This window comes from Megachile rotundata, chromosome 5 (assembly GCF_050947335.1).
Source record: "Megachile rotundata isolate GNS110a chromosome 5, iyMegRotu1, whole genome shotgun sequence".
In the NCBI taxonomy this organism is placed as follows: domain Eukaryota; kingdom Metazoa; phylum Arthropoda; class Insecta; order Hymenoptera; family Megachilidae; genus Megachile; species Megachile rotundata.
This window is the reverse complement of record NC_134987.1, coordinates 13235974-13259195: the sequence shown is the minus strand read 5'-3', so window position 1 is coordinate 13259195 and position 23222 is coordinate 13235974. Positions and strand designations below refer to the sequence as shown.

General features: G+C 33.5%; 2 protein-coding genes across 5 annotated transcripts in view; one reads left to right on the top strand and one right to left on the bottom strand.

Moving 5' to 3' along the window:
- Nucleotides 1–23222, bottom strand: part of LOC100876978 (zwei Ig domain protein zig-8) — a 547773-nt gene that overhangs the window by 236573 nt on the left and 287978 nt on the right. The gene's annotated exons all lie outside the window — the stretch shown is intronic.
- Nucleotides 19297–22547, top strand: LOC100878772 (uncharacterized). Its single transcript, XM_012281708.2, has one exon. The coding sequence runs from the start codon at nucleotides 19344–19346 to the stop codon at nucleotides 20625–20627; it is 1284 nt and encodes a 427-aa protein (XP_012137098.2). The 5' UTR covers nucleotides 19297–19343; the 3' UTR covers nucleotides 20628–22547.

The window sequence follows — 23222 nt, the reverse complement described above, 5'->3', positions numbered from 1 at the left end:
GATTTTTAAATTTAGGATTTAAGAAACTTTAAACCCTCAAATTTTGGATGTAAGAAATTTCAAGCTTGTAAATTTAGGACTTGAGAAATTTTAAACTCTTAAATTTAGGATGTAAGAAATTTCAAGCTTGCAAATTTAGCGTTTAAGAAATTTCAAACTCTCAAATTTAGGACTTAAAGAATTTCAAACTTTCAAATTTAGGATATAAGAAATTTCACGCTTGCAAATTTAGGGTTTAAGAAATTTCAAACTCTCTAATTTAGGACTTAAAGAATTTCAAACTTTCAAATTTAGGATATAAGAAATTTCACGCTTGCAAATTTAGGGTCCAAGAAATTTCAAACTCTCAAATTTAAGATATAAGAAATTTCAAGCTTGTAAATTTAGGGGTTAAGAAATTTTAAACTCTTAAATTTAGGATGTAAGAAATTTCAAACTTGCAAATTTACGATTCAAGAAATTTAAAAATCTCAAATTAAAGATATGAGAAATTTCAAGTTTGCAAATTTAGGATTTAAGAAATTTCGAACTTTCAAATTTAGAACGTAAGACATTTGAAACTTCCAAATTCAGGGTTCAAGAAATTTCAAACTTTCAATTTTCAGTCTTAAGAAATTTGAAACTTTTAAATTTAGAAGTTCAAAAATTTCAGTGAAGTTGTTAGAGAGAATCACCATTTCCACTAAAATTGGCAAGCCTGCGTAGACATGCATATAAGGAAGCGTCCTCGTTCTTCTCTCTCGCACCCTTATGTGTTTGTCAGTTCAATGTAAACTAAATTTTAATACGATAATTTGAAATAATTATATTTTAATTGAATCTATAGTATTATACATATTATGTATAAACGTATGGAAGCAGACAATAATACTACAATTAATAATAGAAAAATGTGGTCACTAATAACCTAAGATGGTGCATGTGACCTTAAACATTCAATTAAAAAAAAAAATAGTAAGAGAAACAGTAGCAGTAAGAGAAATAGTAGCAGTAAGAGAAATAGTAGTAGTAGTAGAAATAATAGCAGTAAGAGAAATAGTAGTAGTAAGAGAAATAATAATAAGAAAAATAGTAATAAGAGAAATAGTGGCAGTAAAAGAAATAATAATAAGAGAAGTAGTAGTAGTAATAAGAGAAATAGAAATAACTAATAATCCTAGTAACTAGTAATAATAGTAATCCTAAATAAATTCCACAAACTCTTCAACTAAAAAGTCTTAAGTTTACCAACAAAATTCTGACAAAAACAAAAATACCTTCCAGCACTAAAATTTCAAACTCTTAATTACCCCAAGAAATTTCGAACTTACAGTTCGGTATTATCCAATAGGTTATGTGACCATATACATCGCAGTATTTACAAACCCAATATCAGAACTTTCCAAACAAATCAGTTCTATTCTGAGGACAACAAATTCCGCCGCAGATATTCTCGACAATCAGTAGCATCGTCCATTGTTTCCCAAAGAACATCACGTTCAAATCGAGCGACGCGTTTATCGAACGAGTTCGCTGATGAATTTCTTAATGTCCCCTGATAAACAGATAAATTGGATTGATAGCGTGCGAACGATGCACCGTTGAATCGCGAACGTCAAGTTTCGCAGTTTGATCGAGATGGCCGCCATTGTGCCGTGTTGCATTCACGGAGTTATGGCTACTCACCGGCGTCGACATAAAAGAGAGGATCCTTCTCGATATTTATGGGGTGTCTACGTGACGCTTTAAGAGATACACGATCGATATTAGCCACTTCGATGCATTATGTATATTCTTCTATTTTCGTATAATTACGATTTTAATAAAAAGCCGCTGTCCAAGGGAGTTTAATTTATGGCCGGATACAAAGTTCCTCCGTTAAGTACTTAAACTCATTCTTCAAGTTAATTAACGGGGACGAGTAATGAGCCTTTCGGCAGATTTTAATCTCTTTGCCAGTTTTAAAACTATTTTCAAGATTCGCTTTGAGAGATCCTTTGTTTAAGGGAAGTTTAACTTTTAATCAAATTTTCTGCCATCGAAAGATTGGAGAACACTTCAGTCAGATATCGGTCGTTGATTTATTAAATTTCCGAAGATATGGCTGGGTATTTTACGCGGTAATCGAATGTTTTCTTCTACATTGTTTAAACGGATGGAGCACGTGATCGGTGTTTTAAACGATCTGCCGACTGTTTTCACCGACGATTTTTAATCCCTAGACGTCAAGAAAGGATTCCCGGTAAAACGGTCCGTAAGTGTTTCCCAAGTCCATTCGAGGATACAGTTTCAAACTGTTACCACTTTTCGCGAGTTTTAGAGTGAAACTTCGGGAATGAACCTTAATGCAGTATAGCAAACTTCGATGGAAAAAGGAGGAACGTTGATTTCGTCGCTGTCTCCAACAATTACCAAACTTGTTTACCTTCTTTTTCTTCTTTCGTCCGAGTAACAATTTTACCACGGAATGATTAAAACATTAATAACGACATAAATTCGTTTATTAAAGGTAGTTTGAGGTTTTGAGGATTTCGGAATGAGGGTATCTGGGGATTTTAGAATTGGAGGATTTTGGGACTTGTAGATTTAAGTATTTGGGGACTTAAAAATTTAGGAATTGAAAGTTTTGGTATTTACAGCTATAGAATTAAAAAATATCAGGATATTGAAATTCTTGAATTCAAAAATTTAGCATCCTTGATAATAAAAATAATTGTGAAAATAGTAAATGCTATACATTTATAAATATATGTAACATATCTATATATTCAAATTTATACATAGAATATAAAAATATATATAAATATAAATATATATAATATGTGTGTATATGTGCACATATGTAGCACATATGCATCATCCTTGATAGTAATAAAAATAATGTAAAAAATAGTAAACGATGTAAATATATAAATATATGTAACGCATCTATATATGCTAATTTACATATAATACAAAAATATATATAATATGTGTGAACATGTGGACATATGTAGCACATATGCATCATCCTTGATAGTAATAACAATAATGTAAAAAATAGTAAACGATGTAAAATTATAAATATATGTAACACATCTTTATATGCAAATTTACATATAATACAAAAATATATATAATATGTGTGTATATGTGCACATATGTAGCACATATGCATCATCCTTGATAGTAATAACAATAATGTAAAAAATAGTAAACGATGTAAAATTATAAATATATGTAACACATCTTTATATGCAAATTTACATATAATACAAAAATATATATAATATGTGTGAACATGTGCACACATGTAGCACATATGCATCATCCTTGATTGTAATAAAAATAATGTAAAAAATAGTAAACGATGTAAAATTATAAATATATGTAACACATCTTTATATGCAAATTGACATATAATACAAAAATATATATAATATGTGTGAACATGTGCACACATGTAGCACATATGCATCATCCTTGATAGTAATAAAAATAATGTAAAAAATAGTAAATGATATAAATATATAAATATATGTAACGCATCTATATATGCAAATTTACATATAATACAAAAATATTATATATAATATGTGTGAACTTGTGCACACATGTAGCACATATGCATCATCCTTGATAGTAATAAAAATAATGTAAAAAATAGTAAATGATATAAATGTATAAATATATGTAACATATATACATATACAAATTTACATATAATACAAGAATATATATACATATAAATATGTGTGTATATATGTGCATATGCAGATGTCTACAGACATAACTCAATAAATTGCTATGTTTCTCCAAAAGAAATGCAAGTATGCCTTCTAACAGGATTCTCGTAAAGACAAGAGTGGATCAGCATTCTTCTAAACGAAGAAAACAACTTGCCGAACAGTGGAAGCTACTTTTGCGATTTCACGAACGAGCAAGCCGACAATACGCTCGAGTAAAAGAGGTACATAGCCTCGCAGCGTCCCGAATTCCCAAGAAACTGGGAATCGTAAACCGTGCTTGCCTTCTGTTGAACGCGATCAACCGCTGAGAAATGTAAAACTCGTTTCCCTCGGTTTTCTCTCGCTTCGCGGACGCTTCTTTCTCTTTTACTTTCTTTCCGCGAGGCAACGTGTTTCCCGTCCCTCGGAATTCGATTTTCGCGCGTGAACGCGAACGAGCGTCGATTAACTACGCGATACGAGTATAATCTCGATACTTCGCTTCCGTTTACAACGACGGTCCATTAAATTCAACCATGTGTGGATAATATCCTTTCGTAACCGAGCTTATCGACGGTTTTCAGGAACTCGGAATTTTCAACTACTGATGTCGAACCACGAGTTGGCGCGTGAAGGTGGAAGAGCTGCTATTACGAAATTTAGGGATTTGGAGATTTTAGAATTTTGGGGATTTTGGAGATTTAGGATTTGAGGATTTAAAATATTTAAATCACCTAACCTAAATTAGATTGCAATAGCACCGTAAATGAGGTTACAATGTTAACCTAAAAGAGGTTACAACAGTAACCCAAATTATCCAAATCGCAAAAACCAGTAATTTTTCTCTGATAGAGCGAATTCAAAGTTTCGTCGCTTCGGTACGAGGGATTTTCGAGGGTCAAAAATGTTCTCTCTTAAATTTCCAGATTTTACGGCTCGCGGGTCGAAACCAGCTCGTAAAACATTCGCCGAGAGGGAAACATACACGGCGAGAAGGTGCGGGAGAAGAAATACGGGGACGACTGAGGGTGCGGAAGGAAGAGCCTTTCGGAGGATCTTTCAATCTAACCACGGTGCAGCCAGCTCGTCGAAGAAAGAGCAGGAAACCAAACCGACTACTGAACACCGGACCCCGACTGCTCTGTTTTAAAATTCAAATTCACAACTTTTGCTTAAACGTCTCTTAGATAGCGTCTACCCTGCGAACTAACCGAGCCCGCGGCTGAATTTTTGCGGGACGCGTTGAAAAACGTTCCGCAAGTTTTCTGAATCGTGGGAAAGAGAAAATAGGGAGGAAAGTTTGTGGCAGTCGATCTTCGATCAGTAAATTGATGCGGACATTAGGAAATTCAGGGACGTGATTTCGAAGATTTGAGTTAGGTCGCGATATTAAAGGTAATCAACTTTGGAGTTGCAGGATGTGTCAAGCGGACATCGATTATCGGGAAGAAATCAGATGTGGAACTTAAATGTGATGAGGTTGGAAATGAATAATCGTGTTTTGATGTATTTAAACGTCTTTAGAGAAAGAACTATTTAGTTGAATAATGTTTTGATGTATTTAGACGTTTTTTGAGAAAGAACAATTTAATTGAATAATCGTGTAGTGATACATTTAAACGTTTTTTGAGAAAGAACGATTTAGTTGAATAATCATGTACTGATGTATTTCAACGTCTTTTGAGTAAGAACAATTTAGTTGAATAATCATGTACTGATGTATTTAAACATCTTTTGAGAAAGAACAATTTAGTTGAATAATCGTGTATTGATATATTTAAACGTCTTTTGAAAAAGAACAATTTAGTTGAATAATCGTGTATTGATGTATTTAAACATTTTTTGAGAAAGAACAATTTAATTGAATAATCGCGTAGTGATACATTTAAACGTTTTTTGAGAAAGAACGATTTAGTTGAATAATCATGTACTGATGTATTTAAACATCTTTTGAGAAAGAACAATTTAGTTGAATAATTGTGTACTGATGTATTTAAACATCTTTTAAGAAAGAACAATTTAGTTGAATAATCATGTACTGATGTATTTAAACATCTTTTGAGAAAGAACAATTTAGTTGAATAATCGTGTATTGATATATTTAAACGTCTTTTGAAAAAGAACAATTTAGTTGAATAATCGTGTATTGATGTATTTAAACATCTTTTGAGAAAGAACAATTTAGTTGAATAATCATGTACTGATATATTTAAACGTCTTTTGAAAAAGAACAATTTAGTTGAATAATCGTGTATTGATATATTTAAACGTCTTTTGAAAAAGAACAATTTAGTTGAATAATCGTGTATCGATATATTTAAACGTCTTTTGAGAAAGAACAATTTAGTTGAATAATCATGTACTGATGTATTTAAACGTCTTTTGAGTAAGAACAATTTCTAAGTTCCACAAGTTTAAATAATTTCCAAGTATCTCAAAGAATGAAGGAATAAACAATTGCTAAACTCCCTACACTCTGAAGGAACACATATTTCTAAATTATTCAAACTTTGAAAGAATAAGCGATGTCTACGATCCAAACTCAGAGACCACAAACAATTTCTGAATCTCTCAAACTTCGAAGAATAAACGACGTCTAAGACCCAAACTTTGAAAGAACAAATAATTTCTAAATTTTCCAAATTTTGAAAGAATAAGTGATGTCTACGATGCAAATTCTGAAAGAACAAATAATTTCTAAATCTCCATCACTCATCAACTTCAAAACATTTCAAGTACCATAGAGCTGCTATCTAAACAATAATCTGATATAGCAATAATCGCACAGAATCACATTAAATAACGAATTATATCAAATATCAATTATATCAAATGATCAAAGGTTATCATTCAGATACGAAAAGAGAAGCAAGATATCGGTACTGTTTATTCCGCGTAGTTCGAGTGTCGCAACAAAAAAGATAATGCAATTGGAAGCGTGGAAAATCAATTCGATGATAAATCTTCCGGACCCATCGTAAATAACGGCTCTCCAGGATACGGTCAGATACCAGTCTGACACCGGAACGCGACAAAGAAATATGATAGCAGCGGTTGAGTTTATTTATCGAGGAAAATGTCGTGTGAATGGGCGAGGGGTTTCTTTGCTCGATCCAGTACCCCACGGGAATTCATTGACGTGGCCATTTTACATTTTTCCTTCCAGATCGTACCCGCTATCCACCTATTGCAACCCGTACGTCGTTCTTCCGGGGATTTGATGGGTCCGATCGTAAACTTTTTACGGCGAGCCCCATACAATATGCTCCGAATGGAGACGCTGTTGGTCACCCTTTTTTTACATCTCTTTTTCCTTCTGACTTGATAAGCGATTTAGGAACAAGTACGGTCCTTCGTGAACTAGTGCAGCTACGAAACAAACTATGTAAGGGGTGTCCCGTTTCATATTATTAAATTTCCTGGATGCGATAATAAATTGAAGTTGTCTAGGCAAAATTTTGTTATACGCATAATGTATGCAAAATTTACATGTGATAGGCTCAAAATGAAATGTGTGAAATGTACACAATAAAGACATTTTTGGGGTGGTTTTATATTGTATGAAGATGTAGAGGAGGCTCTATTTAAAGAGTTCCTTTGAATATTTTAGAAATTATTCGTACAAGAAAATGTCTTAAATAGTAGTTGACAATGAAGAAAATAATTGTTATTAAATTATTTTATTAAAATAGAGGAGGTTCTATTTGAAGAGATCCTTTGAATATTTTAGAAATTATTCGTACAAGAAAATGTTTCAAATAGTAGTTGACAAGGAAGAAAATAATTGTTATTAAATTTTTTGTAGGGCAAGACATGAAGAGTAGATGAAGTATACATTTTTTAGTACAATTTATATAACTCATTTGTAAGAAATATAGTAGTTGTTATATGTCAAATACCTTTTATATATTTATCTGAACATTTATAGTGTATAATGAGAAACTTTTAAAATTACAGAAAAATCATAAAACGCAATATCTATTTTATTACCCTATAATTTAGTTATACTTGTGAAGTGAGGCATAGAATAAAAATGCAAGATTTTAGCTTTCGTAAAAAACTTCAACGAAGAAAATGAAGATTGAAATGGAACACCCTGTACATATAAAAATACTTTCGGGAGTGGTTTCGAGGATAGGGAATGCAATGGTAAAACACTCCCATCGAATAGTGTTATTTATGGTCCGGAACTTGTATTTATCTTCTTTCGAAGCGTTATCGATCTTCCGATTTTTCACCATTCGTGCAGGAACAGTCTATCCACGTCCTGATTCGAATATCAAACTTTATGGTCTCTGTGCAAATCATTTCTGTATTTTATTAATAATAATAATTTTTCCTTTACGTTTATAAATCTTGTTAGTAACGAAAAATAAACTACTGAATTTGGTGTGAATTTTTGAAAAATTACAAACTTATAAATCTCTAAACTTATAGGTTAGGTTTAATGGTTTTGAATTTCTAAATTTTTAATTTAGAAATTTTGTAAATTTAAAGGTTTCTAAATTTACACGAAATCTTTATCTTTTTTTTTATTTTTATTTAGTTAGGGTTATCATAACGATGATCAACAACGAAACCAAAAAAAATAAAAGTGCTATAATGATCCAGTTCATAAAGTTAAATGTGTATAATTTTTTATAACATCATCTACAAAAGAAATTCTGTAAAATTAAGATAAGATGTTAATATTTTATTTTGTAACAAAAATGATAAAAATAAAAATGAAGGAATAAACAACTATAAAAAGTAATGGCAAATTATGCTGAATAACGCACAAAGGTGTTAATTGCATCACACTTTTCAGTTATTTTCATAAATTTACTATTTCTGTCTACAAAGGCTGTTAATAAAGTTTCAATCGATAAAATATTATTTTCAAATAGCCTCGAGCGTTCAATTTATCGACCAGTCGATTTCACTTGGCGAACATGGGTTTTTTAATTGCAAACAAAACCAGCACACGCAGAGAAATATTTCGTGTGTTCTTGCCAATTTTTCTCGGGAAATGGCGACCTTGTCGAGCAAGTTAAATTAGTTGCCGGCCATAACGGTCTAGTTTCGTGGAAAATGGACGATAACGAGGAGTCCCGTTACCGATTAGCGTTACTCGTTCAGAGCCTCGACACTCATTAAGGTAACGAGCCTCTTAAAATACTTCTTGATACGATTTTGAACGTCGCAGATACGGTTATTGGTATTTCACTCTTCTATTTACTGCCTACCATTCTTCCGCGTATATTTCTTTTAGTATTTATTCTCTTGTCTCGACCGAGTGTGTGAAATTAATAAGATTTAGTGATATTTCTTCATTTGGAAATTTATTGTGTCCCGATAACCTTATCTAGAACACACACTTCAGATTTATCGTTGCTTAGAATACGCAAAATTGTGCAACCTTTTCTGTAAATAGAAACGGTGAAGATGGATTTTTCCTTGTGGAAAAATTCAGTGAAATGTGCAAGTTTCGATGAGAGAATGTACATTTATTTTTATTATTAATTTACTATCTTATATCATTAATGGGTTTGACAGAGTAGCTTTTGAAATTTCACTGTCTTTTAAATTTTATTATTACATTATATATTTTATACGTGTTATTTGCTAGTCATGATCGTCATCTATTACTGGTTCAATAATTTACAATTTTTACAAATAATTTGCAACTTTCATGTTTAACTCCTTTCATGTTTAACTTCTACATTTATAAAGAAAACTTAATGGACAATAATTTTATTTTTAATAAATATCGTCTGGAAATATTTATCTCTTTTATATCTTGCTTACAGAGTGCTCCAAAATATTTCACTTCTATTCTCAAATAAAATCATAAAATTATAAAATAAAGATATATACAAACATCTTCTAAAATATTTTAGTGCATCCAAAATAAAAATACAAAAAAATTAGCCAATTAATAATAATTTCCAATTTCTAAAAATTCTACAATTTTTCCTAAAAATCAGCTATCGATATTCAAGAAAGGCTCGAAGAGAAATGAATATAAAATTTAGAGTTTAGCGTACTCTCTCGAGTAAATGAAAATCAACCGTTCAGATGGGGTGAATCGTCACGTCACCGAACAGTCTTAAATGAAACCGAATGAAATTTGCAATGGAAATTTAATCTGCCTCGGTTTGTATTCAAGTACTAGCATCCCTCATTCTTAACATCGTTCGCAAAATTTTCGACCGAGAAAATAGAAAATATTACAACGGACAACGTGATGCGCGAAAATTATGCTAGAGAGAGAATTACTGCTGCAAATGAACACGCTAGAATTTTAGGTAACTGCTAGAGAAAGTTCACTGAAGTATAGTAATTATACCTTTATTTTTGGTATTTTGAAGTAATTTTACTTAAAATTTTATTTTAGTACTTTCTTTCTAGGATTCCGATGATTTTAGTTAGGTATGGGCAAGTTGATCAGAGACAACTGTACGTGTAATGGTTTGTTCTTAATTAACTTAAAAATTAATTAAGTAATTTAAGTAATTCAGAAACGTGGAAATATGGAAATGTAATAATTTGGAAATTTGGAAATATGGGAATTGAATAATGACGGAAATAGAGAAATTGGTACCGACAGATAAGGAATTGAAGAATGTGAACTTGGGGAATGTGTAAAATTGCTAATTTGGAAACTGGGGATTTTAGAATTGAAGAAATTGAAAGTGGAGGCCAAAGGAATTAGGAAATGTGGAATTGCAGAATGTAGAATTGGGAAATTTGGGAATTGGGGAATGAGGAATTACGAAATTTGGGGTTGGGAAATTAGGGAACTAAGGAATGTGGAATTGCAAAGCTTTGGAATTGGGGAATGTGGAATTGAAAAGTGTGGGAACTGGGCAATGTGGAATTACAAAACTTGGGAATTGGGGAATGTGGAATTGCGAAACTTAGAGTTAGGCAATTTGGGAATTGGGGGATGTGGAATTGCAAAGCTTTGGAATTGGGGAATGTGGAATTTGGAAGCTTTGGAATTGGGGAATGTGGAATTGAAAAGTGTAGGAATTGGAGAATGTGGAATTGCAAAGCATTGGAATTGGGGAATGTGGAATTTGGAAGCTTTGAAATTGGAGAATGTGGAATTGCAAAGCTTTGTAATTGGGGAATGTGGAATTGAAAAGTGTGGGAATTGGGAATGTGGAATTACAAAACTTGGGAATTGGAGAATGTGGAATTGCGAAACTTAGAGTTGGGAAATTTGGGAATTGGGGGACGTGGAATTGCAAAGCTTTGGAATTGGGGAATGTGGAATTTGAAAACTTTGGAATAGGGGATTGTGGAATTGCAGAATGCAGATTTAGAAAATTTGAGAACTGAGAAATTTTGAAATTTCGGAATTCGAAAACATCACCAAGATTTAGAAACGTAGAACTTAAATTTAGAAACATACGAATCCCACAATTCAAAAATTTACGAATTTGCAAATTTGCAAATTTATTAATGCAGAAATCTGAAAGTTGAAGAACCTATAATCTTATAAATCCGGAAATATAATCAATTTCGTTAAAACGCGACCGTGCAAAAACACGGCACGTCAATGTTCTGAAGGAGCATGTTTTCCCATGAACTTCGTCGAGAGCAGCATCCCGAACTAAGAAAGTCGTCCGATCGATCAAACGCGCAAGGATAATTTATTTGAATATCAAATTAGCCCGTAAAACATGGCTCCGTGATGTTTGATGTAAAATTCATAAGGTTCCTCGCTGGTAGGCAGGCGGCCGCTTAGTTCTTCCGAAATTTTATAAATTTCATTCGATGAAGCCTGGAAGGGAGAGTTTCAAGCTCGATACCGATCGAATTTGCATTTTCATCGTGTTAAAATACGACCCTGGTAGAACGGCGTCGGATTACGCCGTGAGCTTACCTCGCAAACTGCTTAAAAAAGCACCGTCGACCATAGTTATGTAAAGCTTTCGCTTTACAAGCCAGAAATCACGAGTAACATCGAATCGTTCAGATAAAATCGGCTACTAATCCGTTTCGGTTTTGCTCGATCATTTTTCGATTAGTAAAAATTATGTGGTACATATACTAATCGGATGTTTTCATTATATCTACTGTTTAAGCTATGTAATATTATTTTTAGTTTTTGAAATTTTAATTTTTTAAACTATATTTTGCGGGCGAGTTATTTCAGTAATATTGGATCTGGGCTATGTTATAGAATCCTCTATACTACCTGTAGTTTTATTATAACCTTTTTCAGTATGTTACGGTATCAGTATATTACACGCATTTTCCCGAGCAGTATATTGTATGAACATCTTATTATACCTTAGCAATAGTATATCACAGGTATTCCTCCAAGCATGGTGAAACCCCGATATCTTGCTTTTAGATCTCGGTACTGATACACAAGCATACTCGTTATAAACTTAAATTAGAGTCACAAGACTTTCAAGAAAACGAAAAGAGAAGAGTACTGCTCCTTCGTAATTTCCCGCCACGCCCGTGGAGCCCCGAGCGTAGGAAAGTATCAAGACTGATTATTGAAAGTATCGAGATTATTACCATTAGAGTTCAAGTGTAATACAGTCTTCTCTCAAAATTAATTTACAGTTTTAATACACAAACATATCTATTCAGTTGATACACAAGCAATAAAAATGAACATAGAAATATTTGATAAAAATAGAAATGTCTGTTTCTTAGATTATCTCCATATTTTGCATACTAAGTGATACTTTCTGCATCTAACAGCACCTTTCTAAGTGACAAGTAATACTATACTTTCTTCTTCTAAGCACTCAAGAGGAGTTCTCTCAGAACATTCTAAAAAGAGATCAATTTTCACATTTATTTAACTCCTCATCTCCCTAAACTACATTTTTATATTTTATTCATACATTCTTACTTTCAAATCTTGTCTCCTTCTTTAGGAGAGCTCTCGTAGAACCTAGATTCTCTCAGTTTTACATTTTATCTATAAATCTCTCGGTACACTCTTACCTCAAAGTAATCTAGTTATCTCGAAGAATTTTACGATTGTAACACGATAATTTTATTAGGCAAATTTGCATGTCATCGTTGTACCAATTACATGACTTCATTTTACCCGATCACGATTTCATCTTCCCACGCAATTCATTTTCTACCAGTCATTGTGATTCCGTATTTTCATCACGATTACAGAGGCTTCGTGTACAGTGCAGTTTATTTATTTAAGGTTGACCTGAATGTGGCAGGTTCGAGACCGGATGTCACTTATATAGTTTGCATCGACGCCTTTTATTGGGTAGTTTGATTAGCCATTCACCTTGAAGGAAACGGCAGGACCCAGTGCCAAATTGAATTGATGTCGTATCCGTTGTCCCTGTTGACGTTGTCGAGGTGCTACTTAGGTATTTCGATTGCTTCAAGGTATTCCCTTTTTCTTGTTCTAGCTTTTTACTCGTTACTGATCTCGTATTGCTTTTGCGCTTCTCACACTTTTTTGCGATATTCTTGTGTAATTGCTAGTGTAATTAGAACACGATAGATCAGAGGTTTACTGGGTAAATTTGCATGCGGTTATATAACACGAGGAAATTAGTAGTCACGATACAATCGCGTGCAGTGCAGTTTCTTTTGAATGTAAAGTAGAGAGTTCTTTAGTTCCTCAATTTTATTATCAAAGGTTCTGAAATTTTGTGATTGTGAAAATTCTGAAACCTCAAATTGGTAAATTTGTAGATTCGTAAATTCCTAGGCTCTGAACTTATGAATTCAGAAAATTGTAAATGATTGGAGTCATCAAATTTCTAGACCCTTAAATTTTGGAATTTGTAAGTTCGCAAATTTATAAACCCCCAAATCTCCAAATTCCAATATCATCAGAGTTCTAGATCTACAAATCCCTAAATTCCTACAATTCTAAATCCCTAGATCCCCAAATACATAAACCCCCAAATTACCAGATTTCTATAATTAAAAATTTCCAAATCCCTATATCATCAAATTTCTAGACCCCTAAATCCCTAAATTTCCAAACGTCTAAATTCCCAAATCCTAAAATCCCCAAATTCTAAAATCCCCAAATCCCAAAAGCCCCAAACTCTAAAATTCTCAAATCCCCAAATTTCCAAATTTTAAGATCCCCAAATCCTAAGATCCCCAAATCCTAAAATCCACAAATTCTAAAATCTCCAAATCCCAAAAGCCCCAAACTTTAAAATTCTCAAATCCCCAAATTTCCAAATTTTAAGATCCCCAAATCCTAAGATCCCCAAATCCTAAGATCCCCAAATCCTAAAATCCCCAAATCCCAAAAGCCCCAAACTCTAAAATTCTCAAATCCCCAAATTTCCAAATTTTAAGATATCCAAATCCTAAGATCCCCAAATCCTAAAATCCCCAAATCTCTACATTCCCAATTCCAAAAAATCCCTAAATACTTACACCTCCAAATTCCTATATCTCGACAATCCCCCTTAACCCTAAATTTCTGGATCCTCAAATTTCCAACACCCCCAATTTTCAAGATCCCTAAATTGCCACCCATTCTCCCAGCTCCCAAATCTTCAAATTTTAAAAGTCTGAAAAGAATCATCCAGTGAATCATCCCTCATTCCTATCTCACCACATTATCCCTAGAAAGATCCAAATTTACTCCCTGTACAGGTTACAACTCTAACCGTGGATGATTAATCGCACCAAGTTACCGCAAGTTTTCTCACAGAATTAAAAGCACCGCGACATCGTTGATAGAAGGAGAACGATTCTGCTTTAAGCGATGTCCCGTTGGTGTTTTTAAAGTACATAATTGAGAACGCTCGTCGACGGGACTGTTTAGAACGTTAAGTTCCAGACGTTCGTAAATCATCTAAATTGACAAGACATTATGTGCACGGGGCAAACATAAATGTTCCCGAATGAGAATATACTAATCACTTTCTAAACATTGAGTGACACTTTGAGATTATTTCGTAATGATAAAAGAAATCTATAAGTGGGAGAGGGGATCTCGAGTCTGAGATGATAAGGAGATATTCGTACGATAAGGAGTGATTGTTTTTTATTATGCAATTTTATGCAATCTTAGTATAGTTAAGTATTGCTTTTTGGTATAATTAAGTATATGTTGTTTATTATTGTGGACGTCGACTGCTATGGGCATTAGCCCGAATTAAGTATAGTTCTTTTTTGTTTAGGAAATACAATTATTTGTAAAGAAATATAGCCTTCTTTTGTCTGAGAAGGACTCTTATGTGCGAACAAGGTTGATAAACTTTTTTTTGTGTACTTGCAAGCTAAATTTAATAATTATATTTGGTATGCGATGTACTTATTGTACTAAAAAATTTGTTGAGACATATTATATTCTATTTTTAGTATTAATATTATTAATATTTTTTGTTTATGTTGTACAAGTTTGACATATTAATCGAATATTTACTCTGCAAATTACTCTTCAATTCAAAATAATTCAAAATACTCCACAATGAGATCTTCAACAAGACTACAATCTTTCACTTTCCAATTCGCGAAAAAATTATACCTAACCTAACTAAGCGAGTAATACAGAGTGATGAATAGTAATAAATAACCTAACCTAACCATATGAAAGCTACCGTACAAAACTAAAATTATCAATCAGTACACAAGTAAAATAACTAAAAACGATCTGCACTGAGTGACTCACCCTTCATGTGACACATATACAACGATACTCTGCAAATAAATTATAAACAAAGATAGATACAAATATGTAGGATAATGAGTTCGTTGCCACTAACTCGATATTATAGTACACATTCAATTATCAACGCTAAATATGGCGTACGTGTGGATAAACATGTTGTTTATATACTAACATTGGGATGAATGATCTCAGCACTATCTGACAGTGGTTCTCACTAATATATATAAATTTTGCAATTTTTCATTGTTGCAAAATATTTTTAATTATCTTCAAGCACTATATTGGTTTGCAAGGTTAAATTACATACATTTAATGTAAATCACATTGTGTTTAAATTAATTGGAGCTCAACCTATGTGTATATTTTTGAGAGTGTTTCATTGTAGATAATTCGTCATCTACACGTTGGTTATTCATTATGTATTTAGTATCTGTTCATCATATATTCAGTACATATTCATTATCTTTTAAGCACCTGTTCATCACCTGTTCATCATCTACTCATGATCTGTTCATCATCTATTCAGCATCTCTCAATTATCTTTCCAGCATCTATTCATCCTCTATTAATATACAGTATTTTCCATATTCTTCATCTATGATGTTAACTCTGAGTATCAAAATAAATGTTCATGTTAATTTAGATATATATTTGTACATCCTTAAAATGTTAAATTCATCATTTCCATTTTTTCTTGGTATAAAGTGTGTTCAACTTTCTTCAAATACACCATTTATCCTCAATATTACACTAAATCACAATGTAATGTTTAATTAAATTTCATTACCTAATTCAGATTTTTATTTGCGTTCTTATGAAGTATTAAAAATAATACACTACATTTTATAATTTTTAATGCAATTACTAGACTCGCCTTTTTCTGACTACGCGCACGATGTCAAAGAATTAACGTCGTAATAAGTAAATGCGTGTACTTCAAACTCAATTCTTGTGCGACAGTTGACGGATGATTCAATAACAGAAGCTACAGGCATAGTTTAACGTGTACATTGTACATCACGCAAGGGAAAAAATTGCTTCAGGAACAGGCGGTGATCAAGCTTTCTATCAAACCCTTCTCGTACAAAGTCACGATACGTCACTGTCCAGATAAATATTTTCTTTTTGTGTACCTGCGAGGAACGGTGGTTTCCCTTCATTAACTTGATCGTTTATGTCAATGAGATTGGTTGATTACGACGTGCATTTACCGGGTGGCCTTATTGTAACGTTGCACGTATATTTTTTATATCAAAGAAGGAAATCAAAGGAGATCAAAGGTAAGTGATCAGATGTTTGGGATGAGATATTTGCAAATTATTAGAAGTTTAATTTATTTGTGAACATTTAAGTGAGTGCATTTGGAGATTTTGAAATTCTGAATTTGGGAGTTTGGAAATTGTGAAATCTCAAATTTAGGAATTTTGGAAATGTAGCCAAGCATATAGCCGTCGCCAATGACCACGTAGTCGACGTGACGTTAAACACTTATGAAGAAGAAAAAGAAGAAGAATTTAGGAATGTACGAAGTTCGGAACGTGGGAATTTGGGGATGCAGGAAGTTGTGGACGTGGAAATTTGGGGATGAAGGCATTTGGGAACGTAGGAATTGGGGAACGTCAGAATTTCAAAACGTAGGAATTTGGGGTTGCAAGAAGTTGGAGACGTAGGAACTTTGAAACATAGGAATTGGGGGATGTAGAAGTTTGGGGACGTCGGAATTTGGGAATGTAGAAATTTGGAAATGTAGAAATTTGGGGACGTAGGAATTTGGAAGCGTAGGAATTAGGGGTCGTGGGAATTTGGGGACGTAGGAAGTTGGGGGAGTAGGAATTTGGAGACGTAGGGATTTGGGGATGTTGGAAGTTGGAAGCGTAGGAATTTGGAAATGTAGAAATTTGAGGACGTAGGAATTTGGAAGCGTAGGAATTGGGGGTCGTGGGAATTTGGGGACGTAGGAAATTGGGGGCGTAGGAATTTGGGGACGTAGGAAGTTGGGGGCGTAGGAATTTGGGGACGTAGGAAGTTGGGGGCGTAGGAATTTGGAGACGTAGGGATTTGGGGATGTTGGAAGTTGGAAGCGTAGGAATTTGGAAATGTAGAAATTTGGGGACGTAGGAATTTGGAAGCGTAGGAATTGGGGGTCGTGGGAATTTGGGAACGTAGGAATTTGGAGACGTAGGGATTTGGGGGATGTTGGAAGTTGGAAGCGTAGGAGTTTGAGAATGTAGAAATTTGGGATCATAGAAATTTGGGAATGTAGAAATTTGGGGACGTCGGAATTTAGAGATATAGAAATTTGAAGATGTAGAAATTTGGGGACATAGAAATTTGGAGGCGAAGGAATTAGTATGCGTAGAAATTTGCACACACAGAAATCTAGAAATCTTAGCAACTAATAATTCAGTAGTCTAAAAATCCAGAAACCTATAAACCTAGAAATCTACAAATTCCATTGCAGTAAATAAAATAAAATATCCTCACGTAACAACAACGTCCACACACCGTTCGAACATGTTCATTGAATCAAACACGTCATAAACGAATGCAAAAATAAAACGACCTAATTACGAGTTCCTGCGATCATTTTCCACCGTTATACAATCTTCCGCAACTCCAATACTCGCAACGATGATTGCACAATAATTACAGCGTCCGTTACTATGTCATCGATAAAAGCGAATTCACGAAGACCTCGGATAATCAATACACATTATCAATATTTCAGGGTACTCAATAGTTATCGACAATGCTGAAATATCGTCGACACTATCAATATTTATCGACAAATTACATTTACTTGAAAATTTCAGTTATTAACGAGAATTATTGAGTTATTGACAAACCTTCGCATAAACGATGCTTCATGTAAAAGCAACTTTTAATATTTTCATTTTCGACAATGTACTGCGTCGACACTTTAATGTTGTTAATACATCTTTCATAAATCACTCAATTATGGAAGCTTCGCTTCAGTTTACACAATAATATATTAATTAAAATGTGCTGCAATGTTGTATGAAATCAATATTCAAGCAAATTACGTTGTGAAATTTCTTTGTAATAAATATTTTCACCATTTCATATCATTTTGTGTCTTGTTCATTAATTACATTTAATTTGAATATCATTCAAACTTTACATTATATGGACTTCAGATGTGGACTTTGGGTATATATGTATGTATACACAAATATGAACTACACATAACGTTAGCTTCAATAAAGTCTATAAACTTAGACTAGAATTTAGTCTACATAAACTTTGAGTCTGGGTTACTATACTAAAATATAGTCTACATAAACTTCAAGTTTAAAGTGGACTCATGCTAGAATATATTTTACATAAACTCCAGTCTAGACACTTCAAATGTCCAGGTCTATAAGAAAATACCAATCACAAATATTCAGTAACATCATATTCTTATTCTGACTCACAGAATTGACTAATAATAAATAGTCATCAAACAAGTAAACACAGAGTCTAGGTTAATCTATACTAAAATATAGTCAACATAAACTTCAGTTTAAAGTAGACTCATGCTAGAATACATTTTGCATAAACTCCAAGTCTATTCACTTTAAATGTCCAGCTCTACAAGACAATTTTACCAGTCACAAATTTCCAATAAGATCATATTCTTATTCTAACAGAATTGACTAATAATAAATAGTCATCAAACAAGTAAACACAGAGTCTAGGTTAATCTATACTAAAATATAGTCAACATAAACTTGAAGTCTAAAGTAGATTCATGCTAGAATACATTTTGCATAAACTCCAAGTCTATTCACTTTAAATGTCCAGGTCTACAACACAATTTTACCAGTCACAAATTTCCAATAAGATCATATACTTATTCTAACAGAATTGACTAAGAGTCAATGTCAATAGTCATCGAACAAGTAAAGTTTGTTCGACAAAGGACACCGAGTATATCAATGGCACGTACTTTCCATTAGGTTCATCGTAGCGAGCAGTCCCCGTATCAAACGCAGCTTCTCCCACTCCATATCAGTAAATTGGTCATGGCAGTGCCTTGTTGCTTCGTGAACCAGCTCGCCTCCAGTTCTCAGCTGTCAGCCAACGAGACAAATCTGCTCGTGAATTTTCCCCTAAATCTGTGTATCATCATGTGCGAGTCCACAACAGAAAGTCGAGTCCACCTCGACCCGCTGATCGAGAAAGTGACCGAGCGTTTCAAACAAAATGTCAGCAACGTTAGCTACGAACTCTCGATGCCCGACGATTCGTTCTTCCTGTCAAACATGTTCTTTGTGCGCATCACTATGAACGAGGAAAAGATCGACGTGGTCGTGAAGAAGCCTTCGCCGCTGGACTACGTCAGAGAAATGTTAGAATCGGACGTTCAGTTTCACAACGAGATTGTGTTCTACGAGAAATACAGCAAGGAGGACGATGAAGTGCCTCGATGTTTCTATACGGAAGAGAAGCCGCCCGTGGACTCTGTACTCGTTCTTGAAAACATCAAGTCGCGAGGCTACAGTCTGAGTCACTGGAAATACGACATCCCGTTAGAGTACACGCACGCTGCGTTTCGGACGCTCGCAAGGTTCCACGGAAAATGTTATGCGATGAAGGAGCATCAGCCAGACCGGTTCTTCGACATCGTCAGCAACCTCTGGCCGTCCAGGTACAGGCACGATAGCCAAATGAATGTGATGATGAACGGCACTGCAACCAGAGCGGTGGAGTATCTTCGGCGACGAGGATACGACAAAACTTTCTGCGACCGTCTCGAGGCCAAATGGGAGGACGTCTTCGGAAACGTGGTGATGGATATCGTCAGACCGGAAGAACCACTCTCGACGCTGTGCCATGGCGATTTTACGATGAACAACGTTTTCTTTAAACGGGAAAACGGACAGCTGAAGGCTATGCTCATAGACTTTGCTCTCGTGAGATATGGGTCACCCGTCATCGACCTCTCCACGTTGCTGTGCCTACACTGCGCCAGGGACCTTGACAAGAACCTGCTGGACAACGTGCTGAAGGTGTACCACGATGCCTTGATCGAGGTTCTGAAGGAACGCGGTGTTGAAGATTTAGCGAAGTACTCGTATCAGGCTTTTTATGAGGACTACAGGAAGAAGGGAATATTCGGTTTCTTTATTTCCACGTTTTTCCTGTCTATGGTGATGGGTAAGAACACTATGTCCCCCGAAGAGATGATGCAAATGGACTACGAGAAATCGGTTTTGGTATTACGGGAAATGGGCGGTGATGAGATTTCTGAGATCTTGGCGAACATGTTGCTGAAGCTGAAGGAATTTGGCTGTTTGGATGATTAACCTGTGATACGATTAATGTTACATTCATTTAGATAAAAGTCGTAATGTATAGATTAAATTGTATCGATCTATCAGTGATCTCTTCGTTGCTCAATTTGACTTAGTTCAATCTATTAGTGATTTTATTGGAATGACGAGTGTAAAGTTGAACGAATGTGTGTTTAGATAATGCAATTTAGTTTGATAGATTTTATAAGTGATGTGTCCGATTTCTGGGACAGTTGTAACTGGATCAACCTGCGATGGTTATATGATTAAGCAAATGGCTGGGTATAAGATTTATGAGCATTGTATAATGCTGGGGTCAATTTGGTATTGACTTTGATGAACTGGAGGCTTCAAAAATATTTTTGTAAAATCTGTGTTGTTTATTATGGCAATTCGAGGTTCCTCAAGTGTTTATGGGTTTATGGCACAGATTGTATTTTATCACTATTTCATAGAGGATTTTGCTACCTGTATAGTATTCTATAAATGAACGTAATGTGATGTAGTATTATATAATGTAGTATAAATAATGAATTTAATATAATATGATATGAATAATCAGTTTGATATAAAATAATATGTATGATCAAGTTTATATAAAATAGTATACATAATCAATTTAATATGAGATAATATAAAGAATCAATTTAACATAAAATAATATGCACAATCAATTTAATATGAAATAATATATATAATCAATTTAATATGAAACAATATAAACAATCAATTTAGGATAAAATAATATGAAAAATCGATTTAATATGAAACAATATAAAGAATCAATTTAAGATAAAATAATATGAAAAATCAATTTAATATGAAATAATATAAACAATCAATATAACATAAAACAATATGAAAAATCAATTTAATATAAAATAATATACTCAGTCAGTTTAACGTGAAATAATACGCACAATCAATTTCATATAAGATAATGTAAACAATCAATCACTTTAACATGAAATAATAGCTTCAGCCAATTTAATATGAAATAATGCATACAATAAATTTCATATGAAATCAATCAATTTAAAAAAAATATACATGCTAAATTTAATATGATATGAATTTACATATGAATGTAAATGTTGATGAATTTAAGTTTTGATGAATGTAAGTCTTGATCTAATTATTAATTCGAAAAACTTGAAACGTAAATTCTTCTCTCGTTACAAAAAGGTAGTAGGATTTCGCAGAATTATTTTTGAGGCGTCCTATAATTATGCAAAGTTTAGATCTGATCAGTATTCCGAAGGTCACGCGATTCTCATGTTAGTTTACATTGGTAAAGTAGCATTACTCCCATAAATAACTAAAGCAAGCATGTGGTGGAATACTAAAGCAAGTCGTTTGTAGAGCCAAGGAAAATTTTACTGTGAAATAGTAATTCTCTCACTCATTTTCCTTAACCATAATCTCTACCGTCGAGCATACTGATTTTCTTCTCGGAAAGAGAACATCAAGAATTATTATGTATTATACTTTCATCACATAAAACGAATATTTATGTCGGTTCTTAAACAAAAATTGAAATTTATGTAACAGAATGTGCATAATATTTAAGTAAATTATGTAACACCGTATTTTTCTACTCTTTTAGTAAGAGAAGTTAGAGTTATGAGGTTATGGTTTCCAGCGTGAAATAAGTACTTACACGCATGAACGTAAACATTACGAATAGAATGTAACGTAGAAACCAAATCAGAGAAGAAATGTAAACATTGATACTAAATTATTGTCGTTTATAAACGCTATTGTAGTACGATGACGATGAACTAGCGTAGTATCTCCACTGTGATTATATACGGCATAAACAAGTGGGAAATGAATCATGTATGAATGACTGAAACACTGATTAAGTATTATTGTGCAGCGCGACTATTTTTTATATATAATAAGTTGTAATTATAGAATATTTTAATGATATGTAGTTGATTCTTATTTACCCTTCTTAGATGTACATTATCACTATCACATACATACTCATATGCATCATATGAGTACATATGTTATCGAGTCCACATATGTTATATCGATGTATTCTATATTTCTATGCGTTTTGAAACCGATTTAGGAAATTGGAGATTTAGAAATTTAGGAATTTTGTGAATTTTAGGAATTTTGTGAAATTATGAATTTTTAGAATTTTAGAATTTCAGAATTTCAGAATTTGTAATTAGAGAATCTACAGACCTATAATTGAGAAAGTTTGACTATCTAGGGATTTGGGGTTAGTGAAACTGGAATATCCAGGGATTTTGGATTTGAGGAATATGGGAATCTAGGGATTTGGGATTGGAGAAATTTGGAATCTAGGGATTTGGGAATTGTGAAGTTTGGGAATCTAGGGATTTGGTATTAGAGAAATTTAGGAATCTAGGGATTTGGGATTGGAGAAATTTAGGAATCTAGGGATTTGGGAATTGAGAAGTTTGGGAATCTAGGGATTTGGTATTGGAGAAATTTAGGAATCTAGGGATTTGGGATTGGAGAAATTTGGGAATCTAGGGATTTGGGAATTGAGAAGTTTGGGAATCTAGGGATTTGGTATTAGAGAAATTTAGGAATCTAGGGATTTGGTATTGGAAAAGTTTGGGAATC

Bases quoted from the DNA above. Each gene is read 5' to 3' on its own strand.
- LOC100878772 (XM_012281708.2), top strand. From the start codon at position 19,344: ATGGCAGTGCCTTGTTGCTTCGTGAACCAGCTCGCCTCCAGTTCTCAG.